Source organism: Chelon labrosus (genome assembly GCF_963514085.1).
Source record: "Chelon labrosus genome assembly, chromosome: 23".
Lineage (NCBI taxonomy): Eukaryota > Metazoa > Chordata > Actinopteri > Mugiliformes > Mugilidae > Chelon > Chelon labrosus.
The window spans coordinates 11,824,540-11,843,309 of record NC_140356.1 but is presented as its reverse complement, the minus strand read 5'-3'; the positions used below and the strand labels follow the sequence as shown (position 1 = coordinate 11,843,309).

General features: G+C 41.5%; 1 protein-coding gene across 2 annotated transcripts in view; it reads right to left on the bottom strand.

Annotated features, from left to right (window-relative positions):
* Positions 1-5,612: 5,612 nt before the first annotated feature.
* LOC311508663 (protein PHTF2) overlaps positions 5,613-18,770 on the bottom strand; it is a 39,537-nt gene continuing 26,379 nt past the window's right edge. Inside the window, exons 5-21 of one of the 2 annotated variants that reach the window (XM_084573557.1) lie at positions 14,543-14,612; positions 14,103-14,261; positions 12,943-13,108; positions 11,416-11,577; positions 10,402-10,630; positions 10,151-10,294; positions 9,900-10,056; positions 9,686-9,756; positions 9,373-9,501; positions 9,202-9,287; positions 8,922-9,114; positions 8,703-8,834; positions 8,534-8,620; positions 7,217-7,372; positions 7,034-7,129; positions 6,806-6,931; positions 5,613-6,456 (exon numbers count right to left, since the gene is read on the bottom strand). In XM_084573557.1, the coding sequence (XP_084429683.1) occupies positions 6,436-6,456; positions 6,806-6,931; positions 7,034-7,129; positions 7,217-7,372; positions 8,534-8,620; positions 8,703-8,834; positions 8,922-9,114; positions 9,202-9,287; positions 9,373-9,501; positions 9,686-9,756; positions 9,900-10,056; positions 10,151-10,294; positions 10,402-10,630; positions 11,416-11,577; positions 12,943-13,108; positions 14,103-14,261; positions 14,543-14,612 (2,184 nt within the window). In that variant the 3' untranslated portion in view covers positions 5,613-6,435. The remainder of the gene's footprint in view (positions 6,457-6,805; positions 6,932-7,033; positions 7,130-7,216; positions 7,373-8,533; positions 8,621-8,702; positions 8,835-8,921; positions 9,115-9,201; positions 9,288-9,372; positions 9,502-9,685; positions 9,757-9,899; positions 10,057-10,150; positions 10,295-10,401; positions 10,631-11,415; positions 11,578-12,942; positions 13,109-14,102; positions 14,262-14,542; positions 14,613-18,770) is intronic. The other variant, XM_084573558.1, reaches the window with a different exon arrangement.

The following is an 18,770-nucleotide window of genomic DNA, read 5'->3' as shown; positions in this document are numbered from 1 at the left end:
CTATTTTCTGATAAAACAACAGTTTTAGGCAGCTTTATAACGATAATTAGCGTTTTGCCATCGTTACAATTACGTTACTTTCTCGGTAACGTACTCGACTAAGGTTCAGTTGGTTGTTGAAAACTGATTAACTGCTCCTGGCTTGGTTAGCATCGCGCTAACAGACGTTATTGGGGTTATATTTGGGATAAATGCGGGGAAGCTGCTCAGTACTATGTCACTTCAAGTTGTTAACACACATATAGTTAAGTCAGTGTTGCATGTCGCCTACCACATTTTATTTACAACCGTAGCATTGATATCTGTGTGTAGTTAGCCACACAATTACAGGTTAGGGTTAGCGAACGTTAGCTTCTGAAGTTAGCCTCTGATTGGACCGTTAATGCTAATGGAACTGACGTAGCAGCTCTCAGCCAAATATCCTCAGTGTCTTTGACTTTTACTTCTGTAAAATAGTTTAAGATATTTTAGTTTTAATGGTGTCTGAAACCCACACTTTTATTAACTAAACTAAAACTAATATTTAATTTGTGAAAATGTAAAAAAAAAAAAGGTAAAAGTTGGACTGACCTAGAGAAGTTAATAAAGAGCCTTTTAAACAGAGAAACATTTATTCTATTTGTGAAAGGTTTATAAAAGTTACAAGTTAATTTCTGAATCCCATAGACTGAACGCCTTCACAGATTGCCCACTGGGTATTAAGATTCAGATTCAGAAAACTTTATTTGTGCCTGGGGGGCAATTTAAGGCACAAGTGAGCAGCTTAACGTGCAAGTAGAGACATTTTAAGGTGCAAAAAAAACAGAGGCAGAACAAAATACAAAGTATATACAAGTTACCATGCCATAAATGTTATGACTATCCAAAATGTCCATGGAGAATGTAAACAGACTGTATAAGTAAAGTGACTAAAGTGCAAATGTAAACTGTAAACAGTAGGTTTTTGTTTTTGTTTTGTTTTTCCTCCAGACATTTTTAAGACATTTGTCTGCTAACATATTTATCCAGACTATAGTCTGTTTTCATGTCTACTGGTTGCTCTCCTAGTGTTATTGCTTCAAGTGATTATAGAGCCCATTAACGTCTACTGAAACATATATAAGACAGTCTTTGTTTCTTCCTGCCATCTTCTTGCTCTAGCTCAGCACTAGTTTCACCGTATACCATGGTATGGCTTTTAAAATGACGACTTGTTAGAAAGGGTTTAAACTTTAAAATAGAAGTGTTTATATCCAACTTGCTTTCGTTGGCTGAATGGTCATTGTACCGTGAAAACTTTGTGGTCACTTTTCTCCAGGGTCGAACCAGTTCATCCAGCCGTGTTGTCTGACATGTAGATCAGTAGATGTGTGGGGATGTTTGTGCTAATTTGCTTTTTGGTTTTTTAGTTTTATTTACATCCAAGAAATACAACTATTACTCTCCAGAGTTAAGTGCAATAGAGTGAATTTTAACAAAACATGGTTTGATTAAAGGTGTGATTACAGATTGGTAGATCTACCTTAACTGATTTTTTTTAGTACTACAGTATCACATAAAAACCAGTGAGTGGCAGCCTGACGTCACCTCCTGACTACCAGAATATCTCCCACCCACTGTATACTACTGAATTAACTCATTTTGCTATCTACAGAGGACATTTAGGGCTTTTCAATGATACCACATGTGAAGGGCTGGGGCTTTGGTACCTTTCTCTTTCTCATCAGTTATATGATATCTTAAAAATAAAAACTTGGGGGGGAAAAAAAAATGATTGGACAGTATTTTTTTTTCCTGGTAGTCAGGAGGATAAATTAATTTCATGTAAACTTTGAGATGCATTTAGCCGTGAACATAATTTTGGTTTGAGATATTTGACTCTGAGGTTTACTGGTAGTAATAAGTGATGGTAGTAATCAGATTACACTCATGTTTCATTTGGCAAATGTTTGCTGTATTTCTACCTTGTGATGCAAGTCAAGCCTCAGTTAATGTTGAGGTTACCTGTAATGTAACTAAATTCTGTTTACTTCACTTGTCTTCAGGTTGTGGCAGAAATCTCAGACCTGGATCTAAATGAGACCAAGTGTTGCCCACATGCCTCTGTAAGGTAAGGTATTTGAGTGAAAGGACTCATTTAAAGTAGAAACACCTGCTGCGTCATAAAAAATATTAAATATGTGTGTAGCAAGGAAGAAAACAAACATCTGGTTATTGTCAAGAATATTTAGGAAACATTAAAGTAAAAAAAAAAAAGCTATTAAGTTTTTAGAAACTGCACTGTTTACTGCTTTCAGTGTTTTGTTCATCACTTAAAGGGGAACTCCGGCGCAAAATGAACCTGGGGTTAATAACACATGTGTACCGAGTTCGACCGTTCTCTGGTATTTGTTTTCATGCATTTGTTTTGTTAGTCAAATGTGACCAGTTTTCTTGCAAACCGCTATTTAGCGTATAACGCTAGCCTTCGGGGCACACGTACACATAAAAAGAAATCGCTATTTCTATACCACTAACAAGGCTCACAATATCACCACACTTACACGGTAGCATAACTAGGGTCTCTACATGTAAACCGAAGCGTTGAGAACTTTGCAAGTATACAGGCAGTTTATTAAAAAAGGAACACGGTACCGTTCGCGTCCGGCTCGCTTATCCAGGCGGGCGCCATCTTGGGGAAACTGAACTGTCTGTTGCCAGACTCACTCACATTTTCATTTAATTAAAGCTACACCAGAGAACGTCTAATAAGGGGAGAAGTTCCACTCTCAGTGAACTTCCGGCTTCTGAACTGGTTGCAGTTCCACTCTGGTTCCATATGAGGGCGCTCTCAGGACGAGTGCAGAATGAATGGCGGTCTATGGAGCAGTACCCCTCAAAATCCACTTTTCTCAGGATATAATTTTTTGTGCAGTAATTTGAATATTGTATTTGAAAGGAGATGCAAAGAAATTACACATTGCTGGGTGTTAGATTTTTTAGAGTCACTTATTTGCTTTAAAAAGTATTTTAAAATGTCAATGACGTCATACACATCGTACGACCAGATACTGCTTTACGGCAATCCTTCAGTCACTGCTTTGGTGCTTTCGCGCTCTGCACTTTCTTTTCTCTCGAGGCATGGACAACACAGCTGACACGGGTAAATAATCGTGCTAGAAGAGTTTCTGTTTCGTTGTTTTAAAAGACCGGGCCGAAAAAAAAAAAACTTGGGCGAAAAAGTCCGCCTTAACATTCTGGTCCCGCTTCGGATGCCACGATGCCGTCAAGCGGTCGTAATCAGTCCTTCACTGACCAATCAGCGTTCATTAGCACAATGCTAGCGTGTTATGGGCAACAACAACTCAACCTGTAAGAAAACGAAAGGACATAAGTTCTCGTTCATTCAACTTTTGACCTATAACCCATGTTGAACTTGCAAAACCTACAATCAAATCTGAGATTTCTCAACGACAATCGGGTGAAAGAGGCACATTTAGCCGTTTAGCTCCATAGACTCCCATTCATGTTGCACTCATGGCGATCGCCCCCAGTGGAAATCTGGTGGAACTGCAACCAAAATTCGTTACAATGGGACTTAATAGAGAGTGGGAAGGCTCTCCGTAGACGGGCTCTGGAAGAACTGAACGAAGAGAGTTCAGTTTCCCCAAGATGGCGCCCGCCGCGAACGGTACTGTATTCCTCTTTTAATAAACTGCCTGTATACTTGCAAAGTTCTCAATGCTTTGGTTTACATGTAGAGACCCTAGTTATGCTACCGTGTAAGTGTGGTGATATTGTGAGCCTTGTTAGTGGTATAGAAATAGCGATTTCTTTTTATGTGTAGGTGTGCCCCGAAGGCTAGCGTTATACGCTAAATAGCGGTTTGCAAGAAAACTGGTCACATTTGACTAACAAAACAAATGCATGAAAACAAATACCAGAGAACGGTGGAACTCGGTACACATGTGTTATTAACCCCAGGTTCATTTTGCGCCGGAGTTCCCCTTTAACATGAGAGGATGTTAACTGATTGTATAATTTGTCACCTGTCTATATGTCGAACATTTCCTAAAATACTGAAAAACGACAAGAACAAAAAGACTGAACATCCATTTTTTTTATTTTTCTTATAAAATTGTAGACCTTGTGGACAGACCAGTTCACAAAAAAAAAACTAAATCTAAATATTTAGACTCTTTTGAAAACAGCATCACAACACAGAGTCCTTAACCTAGATTCACTTTCATACATACGTACAGTTCAAACATATTTTTTTTTTTGTTCTTTAAAAACACAGTAAAACGTGCCTCTTCTTTCTGGTGAGCGTGAGGAGCAAAATAGCCTTAACAAAGAACGCTTAAAGAACAAAAACAAAAAAAAAAAAATACAAAGTATTTCCAAAGGGAAACAAATAGAATTTAAAGCATAAAGCTACAAATACATTCTTCTCCCAGCAGAGACAAACGAACAGTTAAATAAGCACTTTGGTCTTCCTGCTCCAACACACTGAAGATGATTACACTTACGTTTTTATGAATGAAGCTTCAGCGAGCAGAATGCTAACTCATTAACTGAGGAGACGGTTTATGTCAGATATTTTTCTCTAGGCTTCATAAGTTCTGTACCATGTAGGATCTACTTCAGTGAATTGAATGTGAATTGTCAATACAGTTTGTTTTTTTTAAGTTTCGAGTCAGCATTCGCTTTAATGTCAAACACACAAACACAAACTGTGTCACGCAAGTGAGGTACAAAAAAAAAAAAATCTCTAACATTTTTGACAAGATGTAACTTATTTTTTTCCATTTAAGGTCTGTTTTTAAAGTGCATATCTTCGTTCACGTACAGACATGTTTTAACTGCGGCGTATAGACACAAATGTGGGCTAACAAAAAAAAAAAATAAATGTCTTCACATCTGGCTATCTGGCTTTATTAGCTCCGGGACTGAGATGTCGGCATTTCGTATAAAAATTCAAGAAGTTGAGATTAAACGCCCGTCACTCTAAACACTCGTCTAGCTGCCTGAATGCGGGAATTAAAATTCTTTTTTAGGCTGGTCTGAAGCACGGGACGTAACCAACCAACGGGAGAGAAGGAGCATTTGAAGCCAGTTACGTTCACTAATCCAGCGAGGCAGACTGATTCAGGCCTCAAGCTACAGTGGTTCAACCAATCTATTTTTTTTTTGGAAGTGTCTATCCTTTTCTAAAAAAAAAGTCTCCAAGGGAAATTTCTGCAATTATTACACGTTACAAATCAGCTGCAGTGTCAAAATAATACCGATCGGCGTTGAAACAGAAAGAGGAAACACGTGTGACTCTGATCTAACATGGTTTTCATAGAAGATCTGGGCTAAAAAATGTTTTTTTAAAGGGCTTTACATGCAGAGATGATGCCCACAATAAATCCTCTGGAGGTTCAGTTAAATTAAAACAAAGTAAAAAATTGCTTTGAAGTTCCAGCAGATATTAATTTCTACACACAATCCCCACCTCTGTATTGATTATGCCTTCCTTTTTTCATTTTGTGTGCGGTGAAGAGTTTACACACACAAACCTGTTGTATTATTTCCATTAACTGGATGATTGTTTCTTTGCAGTGCTGATGCTGTCTGGAAGTTTACGTCCCCTGCCCCCCCTCCCAGTGAGAACTTCTCCTGCTTAACGGTAACTGTTAACATCTACTAACAGATATGTATATATTTAGTTTTAGGCAGTCACATCTAGGAGCTGGTATGATGAGTTGAAGAAACTAAGATGCTGAGAAATTAAATAATCTTTCTTTACCAAAATAGCAGTGATACAAACGTAGATTAACTTTTATTGGATAATATTCTGCCTCAAATGAAAGTGTCCTTGTTAGGTCAAATACTCTGATTTAAAGCGTTCGCTGTGTCTTATCAGATTTATTTTACATTAGACTTCTTGTCATCTTAAACTTCTCTGTTGGAAGAAAAACCACTGGACTAATATATATAATTTTAGATCAGGTTTTGAAGTCAGTCAAGTTTTTGTTTTGAAACTCACTCTACATAAATAATAACTTTCAGTTTAAGCAAAAATAAAACACAAAAAAAACGCAAAAAGAGTTTTGCCCCTTCAATGTCTTAATATTTTGCCTTCAAATTTGAAAAAATGAGCTAAAATAGAAAATCACAAATGCAGCTGAGAACCTAAACCATCACGTTAATAATTTACGTTCTTAATAATACTAACTTTGTAGACAGGTGAAATAGAGCATCATTGTTGTGTCACTGAACACACACACACAAAAAAAAATAAAAATAAATGAAACAAACTAGAATTCAAATAAATCCTAAGTAAAAACACTGAGTGGGTAAATAAATAGTTTGTGAATTGCACAAAAAGAGGGAACGTTGAAGGTCAAAGCACTCTGATATGTTCAGTCTTTCAGCGAGTCGAACGTTCGGGGGAGTCAGTCAGAGAGAGTGAAGCGTCGACGCTGTTCACTGTCAGGATTTGATCTTCCACAGCTGTGAACAGAGGAACGGGTTTTAGAAACTAATCTGATCACCTAAAGTATAACATCAAAATTAGGACGTCAAGACAGTTTTTTTTTTAACTACGTTTGCAGGAAAGAACACAATCACTTCTCATGAAATGTTAAGTCTAAAAATATTAAATTATGTTAATGTGTTCCTGTAAGTCTAAAGTTACATCTGTTGAAGTAACATCTTTGATGAGCTAATCGCTAACACACTAGCACTAATCAGTCACAACACGGCACTTAAAGCTAGTCATTTAGCCAACAGCCTGGTCACTAACGGCGCAGTACGTTCACATACAGATAGCTGTCTCGTTAACTCATTAGCATAAATGTACCTTCAGGTTAAATCCTAGCAGGTCAGATATGACTCCTGACACCGCAGAGAGGATGACCACCTGGGTGATGTTGTAGAGCAGAGGGTTCATAGTCAAACCGTACAACCTGAACGGAGTATCCAGCTCCTGGAGAGAGACATGAACCGTTTTTATGAAGAGAAGCAGTGGAAACTAATAAAAGAGCATTATGAAATGTTAGTAATTAAAACTTAATGTTCTATGAAGTACCTTGAGCAGTTTGGTAGCCAGTTTTAAGACGTTGTTGACCAGCGTCAGCTCCTCTTTCTTGTTTGGCTTCTTCTCCATCTTCAGATACAGGTTGATCTGTGAGACACACGGAGGGTCAGTGTTTTGCAGACGTGTCTCGTTGGTGTGTTGATGCGTTTCTCTTCTGTGTGTGTGTGTTTTTACCTGTTCAGTGAGCAGGATGGAGGTGTTGCTGTACTTCTTGCTGGTCTCTGAGCCCAGAGTGACGAACCTGAGCAAGAACAGAGACAGACTGGAGCACCAGATCACCAGCTCCCAGTTATAGTGACAATCCAGGAACGTTTCATGGACGTGGAGCAACTGCACACAGAGAGGTGAGAAGATTATTAAGTTTTATTAAGAAAAGGGATAATTAAAAACTACTGTCTGTACCTGTAGTGGATTTTTAAAACACAATAGATCACTTTGATTACCTTTATTCTAAGCCTTCTTCTTCTAATCAATAGAATTCACTGGCTTGAAATTTGTACCGAACATTCAAGAAACCAAAAGGATAAAAATAGTTGCTGCTGAATGTTTTACAGTAGTCTAAATAATAAGAGTACTTTTACTCGAACAAAGAATATTTCCGTTTCAGCTACATTAAACTAGTTGAGATAGTAATGAACCAACTGTCAGCTAAATGGAGCTTAGGAGCTGTAAACACCACTTTTTAAACTAGACGCTGAGTGTACAAAATTGATTATTGTAATTTCCTTGACACATTTTATACAAATTAAAGATGTTATCTTTCATTAATTTACAATAAATGAGCAATTTAAAAAAGTAGGTCAAGTAAAAGTAGCACAAGTATTTCATAGAACTTTCTTTTTTCACAGGTTAACATCAACACTAGTCAGCTCTGATTTTTAGATTTGAAAGATGTTGTAATGTTTTTAATCCCCTTTCAGTGTGATGACAGTGAACACAGTGTCAAGCAGGTTGAAGAAAATATTTAGTTATTCTGTCACACACATTACTAGTGAAGTAATTTTTAAGACCTTATAAAACTGTCCCAACATGATGATGTTGTAGTAGCAAACACTTCTGATACCGTTTAGTCCTGGAAATGTTTTGTCTGTATATGTTGACAAACCGAAGTTATGTTGTAAACATTACAAATGAACAGTTTGTCTCTATGGTTTTGTTTTTAACATATTTTGTAGATGCTGATGTTTAACTATAATATCTCGACAGCACCCCATTATTAAGAAGAAAACATCAGAGATCCCTTAACACCCTGCTCCATGTGGCCTCACGACCTCCAAACACAAAGGTAAAATAGTTAAATCTCTCCTTTGCCATCATCGTTTTGATCAGTACGTCCCTTTAATGACAACCTGAAAACTCTATGCAGCATCCAAGTCTGTTCTGTTTTATTCTCCTGATCACCTGATGTGTATCACACACGTGATTGAGCTACATATTGTTGATCAGCTTTAGTGGTCAGAAAGAATTCATAAATCTGACACTAGACATTACCTGTGCACAGCAGATGAAGACGACAGACAGAGTGAGCAGGAAAGCAGACGACACAATGACGTCCACTGAGCGCTGAGGACCCCGTCTCTGTAAAACGGTACAGATTCACTCAGTTTGTTTTTCCATGTCTTTCAGTCAAGCTCTTAAGTTATAAGTAACTACGACGTACCTTGAGGTAGGAGCGTAGCGACAGCCACATCTTGATGTTCTGAACTTTCTTCAGTCTAAAATGTGGAACTTCAGACTTCCTGGCTCTGCGGGCCGAAGTCAGGTGACCAAACAGTTTGGCAAACAGTAGCCTCTGAAGCACATAAACATCCATAGTAGGTAAATGCTGTTCACTGAGCTTCACACCGAGTAGATCAATGATTAACCTTCATCTCCGCACCTGTTTATAGGTCCTCTCTGCTACGCTGAGCAGGAAGAAGAACAGCCATATAAGGCAAACGCGCACCAGGAAGCTGAGTGTTACCATGGTTATGACCAAGACGTCTGACCCAGACCCGCCACCGAGCGCCACTGACAGCAGCTCACTGGCCGAGAGTGTGGTCAGCTGATCGAAGTCGCAGTACTGAGCCAGCCTGCAGGAGACAAAGAGGTTACAAATGAGTAAAATGTTTATACTTATAAATCACAGCAACAAATGAACCACTACTCATAAACCATACCTGTAAACAAATGGTGTGAGTCCAAGTGTTACTGACACCAGGTTCCCAAAGACCTGGTAACCAATACCAGGGGTGTAAAGATTCACCTGTACACAGAGACAGATACATTAGTGTAGTTCAATCATTAGTAGTTCAGTTCTTTACGTTAACGTCATAGAAACCGTCACTCACTCTGTTCATGATCATGCCGCTGATCTCCAGCACAGACATGTCAGCCTTCTTACACTCGTTGCCCTCCCACACGATGGCGCTCACTCTCTCCAGGCCGGGGTTGGAGCTGTGCAGCCAGGGAGAGTGACCCTGCACAACCACACAATTCACACGTTTAACCCAGAGAGCAAACTCATGTCTAGACGTCAGCTCAGAAGACGTATGTTACATGTAAACATAGTTTCAAATAAATAATAAATAATAGTTATTTATAACTTAGACATCTAAAAATCAAAAACTGCAAATCTAACTCAAAATGTTAGAGTCTACAGACCTGATGGAAAGGGTCGTCTCTGTATTCCTTCTTCGCAGGAGGACATACAGATGTTCCTCCTCCTTCTCCCTCTAAAGAAAAGAAGTGATCGTGTTAATTAACAGCTCTTTATCGTTACTTCAAACAGGTTCATTTGAGTTATACTTCAGTAGACAGAATCTATTCCTGCTCTGACTACGTCCTGGTTGTGTTCAGTGCAGATATTTCCTCTGACCTGTCTCTGAGGTGCAGGACGATCTGCACTCTGCACAGTGAAGGAAGTCCTCCCACATCAGGTCCTCTGTCTCTGACTCGTGTCGAGTGCTTTCCGAGTCCTGAGTCCTCAGACTAGAACATCTGGAGCTACAGCTGGTGCCGGACTTTGGGACGTCCTGACAGAACAGAACAGGAGTAAAATATCGGGTCAAATAGTTTCTCAAATAAATAAACTACTTAAAAAGTAACCATGTCCCTCTGCGTGTTTACCTCCACAGCGTAGTGTTTCTTGTGGTGTGTATTCTTGCGGTTGCGAAGCGTACAGTCACTGTTCATTCTTTCCACTCCCCTGCGGAGGGCGCTGTAGGACGCCTCAGGGTCCTCCTCACTGGAGGCCTCGTCTGATGCGGGCTCCTTAAAAAAACATAGAAACAAATCAGCTGACGTTCTGAGGGTCTGTCTCAAGCTCGTCCACTACTGTGATCATTAATGAATTAAAGTCATGAGGTTTTAATCGATACCTTGCTGCCGTTGGCCAGCAGCAGCCCCGAGCTGCGGGCTGGGTGAGCGTGTACGGGCTGGAGCAGCGAGTTCCAGCAGACGTCGTCAGCTCTGTTTAACAGGTCACATCGCTGCTCGTGGAGCTGGAGCCCCTCCTCACTGCTGCGGTTGGTCACCCGGCCGTCCAGGGACACGTAACCGTTGTCCGTCTCCGTCGACTTGTCGATGGACAGCTTGGACTTCTTAGATCTTTTAGGGGGGTAACGAAGAAACGAGATCGACAGGAAAAAAAAAAAAAAAAGACGATACATAGAGGGAGACAGAGAGTTAAACATAAAGACAGCACTGACCAGTTATTAACATCAGTCTTAAAAAGCAGACATGCAACGACTTAAACAACAGCAGGATGCATTCAACAACACCGTGGAACATTCATGCTGAGTACTAATCAGTGTTGATGATAACAGAACGTGTGTGTAGTAAAATGCAGTATAACTGGTAATGAAGGAAGCATTTAAATTGTAAACGGTTTAAAAGTAAATAAGTGGATTAACGACCGGATGACTGACAGATAATCAGTGGAAGAAGTAAATAAATAAAACGTTCCACGCTGCTGCAGTCTGCTGAAAGCTGGTTGACGTAGAAGCGTGGGGAGGCATCGATCAGGTTTAGGTTAGGCCTCGTGGCCCCCCCATGCTCCCCCCCCCCCCGCCCCCAGCAAATTATTAACATAAAAACTAGCTGCAAAATCCCCCCTGCTCCTCATAAGTGATGGAGTGATTCAGGAATCAATTAGGATTCATTTTGATTTTAGTTGACGTTCTCACAGCGACAGGAGAGGAGAAGATGTTGCAGCTAAAGGAGCCCAAGTTAGATCTGAGTCGAGGCTGGAGTTCAGTTTTTTCAGTTCAAACATGTAAATTTGTAATGAACAGATTTGTGTGTAAACTAATTTTCCGGTTCGTTTGGAGACCTGAAGTCCAGCCCCGTCTCTGCACGTGATCTCGTTTTAAGAAGATGGGGAAAATACACACCCAGCTTTACAGATATCATGCCAGAAATCTTGGAAGAGAGCGCCCAGGCTGTATGTGGTGCTGGCTGAGTGGGAGTGTGGCGCCCCCTCCTGTGTGTTATCGGTAGTGCTAGACCCGTCGCCTTCCCTATGCACCTCCATCTGAGATGCCTTCCTCAACTTCCTTTAGTTTGGAAAGAACGCAGGGTGAAGAGAGACTTAGAGGCGACCTGGACATTTGAAACTACAGCGCTGTGTCCACAGGGAGCCTGGCTCAGATTTATACTTGTACAGGAGCTGAAAGTGCTTTAATGTACAAGAATAAAAAGCTGGCACCCACTGGACACAGAGGCTGATACAGGTAAAGAGCAAATCTGCCAAAAATCTTATTTTACGTCGCTATTCTGCAAAAGTAGATCGTTTTAGAAAAGGGTGTAAGATCAGATCTACAGGTGTGATCATTGATTTATTAAAGTCTTAAGCAGAAAGATAATTAATACTAAGTTAAATGTAGAGAAATGTTTGGTTCAGTCTCTACTTTTGCAGGATATTAATGTAAAAGCAGCGTTTTGCAGAATGGCTCATGATCAGTTTAGTTAATAGTAGAGCTGTAGGACAAAAGTTCTGATTTGGATTTTAACATGTAACAATAATTAAACATTTGGATCGTGACCTCAGGGTATTTATTTCCGTAGGCAGGTAACCAAAGAGCACACAGATGTTTTCTATGTGTAGCATAAACTATTTTCTCTTTGTGTCTTAGGGTTGAAAAGATCAACCAGTGTCGAGTCAAATAGAGAAACATTCAGACAAACACAATCAGCTTATCTTGAATACCGTTTTCTTAATTGTTCTCAAAGCGTAAAAGAACGAACCACTTGTCTTACTCCCCCTCCTTCCCTCCCTCCCCCCTCCTTTTCCAAAACTGTGGCATGGCCCAATTTTCTTCTCAAGAGTCTGAAAATTGTCTTCACGTCACCGCGAAACCAGATGAAAGCAGCCACACACTAGAGCTTTAAAACCAAACCAAGAGAAACTCACACACTAAACTCTAAAAAAAAAAAAAACACACTACACAACACAGCAGCAGGTAAACACACTACTACTCTACTCTCACACACTCTCAGTCGCTACGGCCTGAACATTTATCTGGAGAGGTTTCCTTCAGGCCGACGACTTCATGTGTGTAACACCGAGTCATAATTCATCTGAAAGATCCTTTAACGGCGCAAATTGTCCCAGAAAACTCTCCATGATAAACTATTTTGACTTTTAAGTAAAAGACTGAGATCTTGAAAGAGAGAAAACAACAACACAAGGTTTATTCATTCCACATCTTCTTTCCTCCACTCTCAAATAAATCCTCACTCTGATTTTCCTCATCTTTTCCTGCATCTCCCTCCCTAATGAGATTAGGATTTAATCTCTTGCTTTTCTCCTATAACCTCGTTATCGCCTCCTCCTCCTCCTCTTATTCGTGTCTTTTTAAATGTCTCTCCAATATCTGTATCATTTCTGTCCTGTCCTGTCCTCCCCCTCGCCCTCTTACCTGCGTCTCTTCCCCCCGCTGCTGGAGGCAGGTTTCGGGGTCCTGGTGGAGACGATCTGACAGTGGACGGTTCCCAGCAGCAGCATGAGCCAGATGGCTCCGAACACCTCGGTGGCCGGTATCCCATGAGGCTGAGGGACGCTCACGTACAGGACTGCTGCTGCCACTGTGGGGGGGGGGGACAAGGACAAATGACATCTGTGTTAACACAAACAAGAGAAATTAAAGAGGTACTGTTTACTCTCTGCGCTGCACAGCTTTTAACCCGGTGGCTATAACCGGAGTGAAAATATTCACGGAAATAAATCTTGGTTCAGAGTCATTTCCGAACAAACTGCACCGACCTGCAGCGTGTGTTTAACTTCACTCCCTCAAACATCCCTCAGATGTTTGTGTAGACCAAATATTGAACTTAAAATTCAAAAGGATGCTTGTGTTCCTCCGTGTCTGACAGATGTGTAACTAAGCGACAGGGCGGCAAAGAAAAAAAAAAGCAGCGTTATCACTTGTTTTTAGCGTATTGTCAAAGTGAGTGCGTGGCCGTTTTACGTGGTATTCGGGGGGGAAGCGAGCAGGAAGGGGGCGAAAAATAACAGTCTGTTTTCTTCAGAGCGGAGAAAAAGGACAACGTGATGTAGGAGGTGGAAAACACTGTTCACTGGTCTTGAAGAAGTGTTTGTGCAGCTCCGTGGGCGCGAGCCAGGAGCACGCCGTGCATGTGTGTTTTAAGGAAAACAGATCAGCAGCTGTTGAACGGCGGTCTGCGATGTTCTTAAAAAAAAAGACCTCAGCATACGCCAAGGAACTTTATACACACCAGACTGATAAGTAATAGTAGTAGTGATGTAACTGAACAGGTCTACTGAGACAAGAACTGAAGATACGAAATGAAATGAAGCAGAACTTTGTGCTTTTGAGAAGAAATTCTAACAGTTTAGTTTCAGTAGAAGAAGAGATGACATCAAGGTCTACCTCCACGTTTATGTACCTTCTGGAAACTTGTCACCTGTCATCTGATTTTTACCCCACACGGCGCAAACATGCACAGAATAAATTTACTCTTTACTACACAATCAGATTAAAAATCCCTCAAATCATGTCGGTCGACTTGGAGCGACGTCCGTCTCCAACGTACTGACAGAAGCATAAACGACACGGACCTTGCAGCAGGTAGAGAGCCAGCAGCAGGAGGAAGATGGTTCTGGAGGTGACCTGGATCCACCATCGATAAAAGAACGGGAAGAAGACGACTCTGACGATGCCCTTCCTGGTCAGCGACGTCCACGGGCTCTCTGGTTTGGCCTTGGCGAACGCCGAGCCTGAGAAACAAGCACGTTGAGTTTAATACGTCCTGGAGTCACGTTAGGTTAGAGCTCAGAGTTTATCTCTTCATTTCTGTCCACGTCCTCCCAGTGAGGATAAAACTGACCGGATGAATAATTGAAAACGTGATGAATATGAGACACAGAGCGAGGATTAACAGAGACAAAGAGGTTGGCACGGCGACGTCTGTTTTATGATGCCAGATAAAGTCTTTTTTTTTTTTCTGAGCCCGTCTGTTATCTAACCTAATTATCATGATGGAAAGTTCGTCCCTCACCTCTAACCAAGTCCACGTCGATAAGATCCGGTTTGACATGTCCCGTCTTCTTTGGCTTGTTCCTCAAGCCCTGCAGGGGGAGACAAAGAGACAAAGTCAACATAAGGACGCAGAGACACGATTAACTTACAGATATTCACACATACACACATCTATAGACACTTTATGAGTTCAGTGTTTAAAGGAGGCACACACACACACATCTACTAACTCTATTTATCAGCAGCTACTCACATCTAGGAGGTTTATCTCTACGTTATTACTCCACTCTGGACAACCAGCGTCTAAACTTTACACCAGACTACATTTCAAGTCTCTTTATCAGCCCTCGCAACCGGTGGCGTCATTTCATTCTGCTGTTAAAGCTGCTGCTTTGTTCGGTTTATGACCGTGGAAATAAGGCTCCCCTGCTGCACGCCGACTTCCTGTGCCACCCTGTCACTTCCTCCTACGACGCATACACTTCATCTGTGTGTGTCTGTTTGTCAGGCGGGACGACTAACTGGACTGTTACAAGAGGCCATAAATTGATATATATATATATGTGTCACGGCGACAACGAATGTGTTGGTTTAACAGCGTGTGCGCTTCAGTTAGCGTGCTGAGCGGTCGGACGACACTTCGGCTTTAACAGAGGTTTTATATCAAAGACTTTGGGTAAACACAGATGTGACCACAGCGCTGCACACACACCTGTGACGAGATGAACACACACACACGCGCAGCTGCGACAAGTCAGTGAGTTACAGCTCTTACTCATACACCAGCCATGTTTACACGGACAATACTTCTTTCATGTTTAATCCAACTTTACTGAAAAAAATGATCTGATAAGATTGACTTTTGACATGTGCCGTGGGACAGTCGAACGTGACGGAAATATAACAGAAAGAGAAAGAGGAGGAGGAGGATTTCCCTCAACTTTACTGACGAAGAGGACGAACCGAGACGAACCGTCGATTACGGCTTCGTTCGTCCCTTCAAACACCAGTCTGAACAACTTGTTTTGCCACCTCCATGCGTCTGTCCTTCCTGGAAACGCATCATGCCAGCTGATATTTACCCAACGTGGAGGCAAACGTGTGCAGAAAGAATTAATTTAATCCAGAGAGAGAGAGAGAGAGAGAGAAACAACGGCATCGAGTGTTTACATGCGTTTTGTTTGAGTCGTTCTGAGCTATTTATATCTTTTTTTTTTTAATGGTACCTCTATCAAAAGCGTCTGATCACACCTGTAGTCGCTCGTTTCTTCTCCGGTCTTATCTTTACTGAGAAATACGTTTTCATGGAACAAGCCTCGACGACAAGTCCTTTCAAGTCTCTAAACGCTGCATATTTGAACTCGTGTGAAGCTGTCCACTTGAATCTGCCTGGCTCCCACTAGTATTTACATACCGGCCAATCAGGTTCTGTCTTATCAGTCAATGGTGCGATACGAAGGCTGGATGGAGGCTCTTATCTTTAAATAGCACCAGCAACGAGCTAATACGCTCTCCGTGTGTGTGTGTGTGTGAGAAACAGGAAATACATTAGGAGAGTAGACGAGCAGCGGGAGAGTGTGTGTGAGAGAGAGAGTCGGGCTAAAAGGAGCCGATCGATAGCTTCCTCTTGGCTGTAGATTTACTGCAGCGGTGGAGTCCTTCACCAGCAGCTCTCTTATCTCTGAGCTATTCATAGCCTCTTATCTTCATGGACTTGATGTGATGTAGCCACGGTGGTTGATTCGTGCAAAATGCATGATTTTATTTTCTTTTTTTTCTTTCCTCTAACATTTGCTTTTTTCATTTCCGGGAAAAAAAAACAAGCCTGTCATTATGTTTTTAAAATGTTGTTGCACCATTTCTCCCACTCAGAATATTTACTTCCTGTTCGCGCCAGCAGGTGGAGACCGGTTTTCGCTCTGCAGACGTCCCTGCTGTGTATTTACTCTGAGAAAAGTCACTGATAACGCACATAAACTACTCTCAATCAATCTGATGTGTTCGTTTTTAACTAGTGCACTCCCTAAAAAGGATTTTCCAAATAGTTTTTGCTTTTAAATGATGATCTTTCACCCACTCTGTTACTAGACACACGTTTCTGTAATGATCTACAGACCGGTGGTAAAAATAAAAAAGCCGCTCTATCTTCTCTTTATTCTCCACATTAAAAAGCATCACACAGAAAGTTTCCCTCGATTTACGAGAGCGATCGGTCAAGTTTTTACGAGCCGACAAGCGGTATGATTAACTCGTCACAGGGCGGGAGGAGGACGCCGCTCCGCCCGTATCCATGACATGCCAGCGTAATCTCCGCAACGCCTGATGTAGCTACAGACTCTTATAACAACTTAAGCCTCAGATTAGTTTAATGTCGCTCCTTTCAGCGTCGAAATCAGGCCACGTCGTCTGCTCAGAGAGGGCCGGATTAGAAGTTGACCAATTTGAAAGTCAAAGCAGACACGTGAAGACGCTCTAGTTTGCTTTGAGTCATGCACACACACACACACAAACACACACAGCACTGCACAATTAACCTCTATTTAATACCAATTAGCCTCCGATGCATCTGAATAAACATTCAAACATGCGTGACGTTTGTCAGTTGTGAAAGAAAACCTGAGAGTTTGAGTCATTTCACACCTCATCCGTTTGTTGTTTCAGTTATTTGTTAGATTTTAGTTGCTGTTAAAGCTGCGAACTAAATGACCAGATAACGGCTGCTGCGTTCAGCTGCTAGTATTTCCAGTTCGTCCTGCACCGTTGGCACCAGTCAGACCTCGCTTTCCAAATGATTCAGCGCGTTGAATCAGATCTCTCCGATTGGCTGACGAGCGTTAGAAAAACTAGTGCACGGGAAGAAAAACTAAAGCGACGAAAGCAAACGAAACGACGGAGATCTACGCTCACACAGGAGGCTTTTCTTGTTTTACATCTCAGTCTGATCTAAGCAGTTAGCTGAAGCCTTCCTTCGCGGCGGTGTTCAAAGCACAACTTTCTGGTCCAGATACGCGAGGTGACGACAGAGTCGGCCGTCGCTGCTGGTAATTCCCTGATGTCAGATATTTTAAGTAAATTGTTAGTGCACGCCTAAATGATCTGTATCATCAAGATCAAGATCTAGATCTAGATGTTCTGGTGTCCGTGACATTCCCGTACTGGCCTACTGGATGTGACACATCGATCGGGAATGAAAGAAGTAAAGGAAATGAGCGTCTACAGGCATGCATCACTAGTGTTGGTGTTGTGTTACTCTCACTGATAGTGGAGGGAGATGAAGGCTTCACACTGTAGCTATAGATTGATCCTTCTAATTCAGTTCAAGGCGAACTGACAAAAAGGTCGACAATATCTACTACCTTTGCTGTATTTGTCTATATTTTTAGTACATTGTTGGTTATGTCCTATTTATTACATTATTTGTTAATACACTAATCAGGCATATCATTATAACCACCTTCCTAATATTATGCAGGCCTCCCTTGTGCCTCCAAAACAGTGGATGGAGATGGGACACGGTCCTTCTGAGGGTGTCCTGTGGTGTCTGGCAGTAGATTGTTGCTAGTGGGTTGGGGTTGGGTGGGTTGAGGGGAGGGGCCTCTGTGGATCATCCCTCAGATACTTGATAAATTTGGGATCTAGTGAATTTGGAGGCCAGGTCAACACCTTGAGCTGTTCTTAATGTTTTTTTTGAGTTGTTTCTAAAGCGTTTTTGTGTGTACCTGTGTCAGGCTGCATCCTACTGGGGATGGCTGCTGCCATCAAGGAGTGTCATTGCTATGGGGTGGGGGTGCCTGGTCTGGTCTAGGTGGGTGCTACATGTCTAAGTAACATCCACATGTATAAATGCCAGGTCCAGAAGTTTCCCAGCAGAACATTGAATTGTCACAAGATGGTCAATGTTATTTACGTCTCCTGTCAGTGGTCATAATGTTATGCCTGATTGGTGTATACGCTGTAGTTTGATGTTAAATCCCTCCGACAGGGTTTTTGTGGTGAAATCAACAAAGACAAAACATAAAAACTTAAAGGCCGTATGTTTTGAGTTCGTCTTACAAAGCGTTGTGTCTAAGTTGTGACTGGTCACACGAATACGGACCTTGACACATTTTGTGTTTTAAAAATATTTTGTCTTGAGCGATCCTAAAAGACTAAGTGCAGCACTTTCTTCAACTGAAGGAGAATGACTCACGTCAGTGCGGCTACGTTCACACTCTACGGCCACAGCTCAGCTTCACCCTGCACCAGAT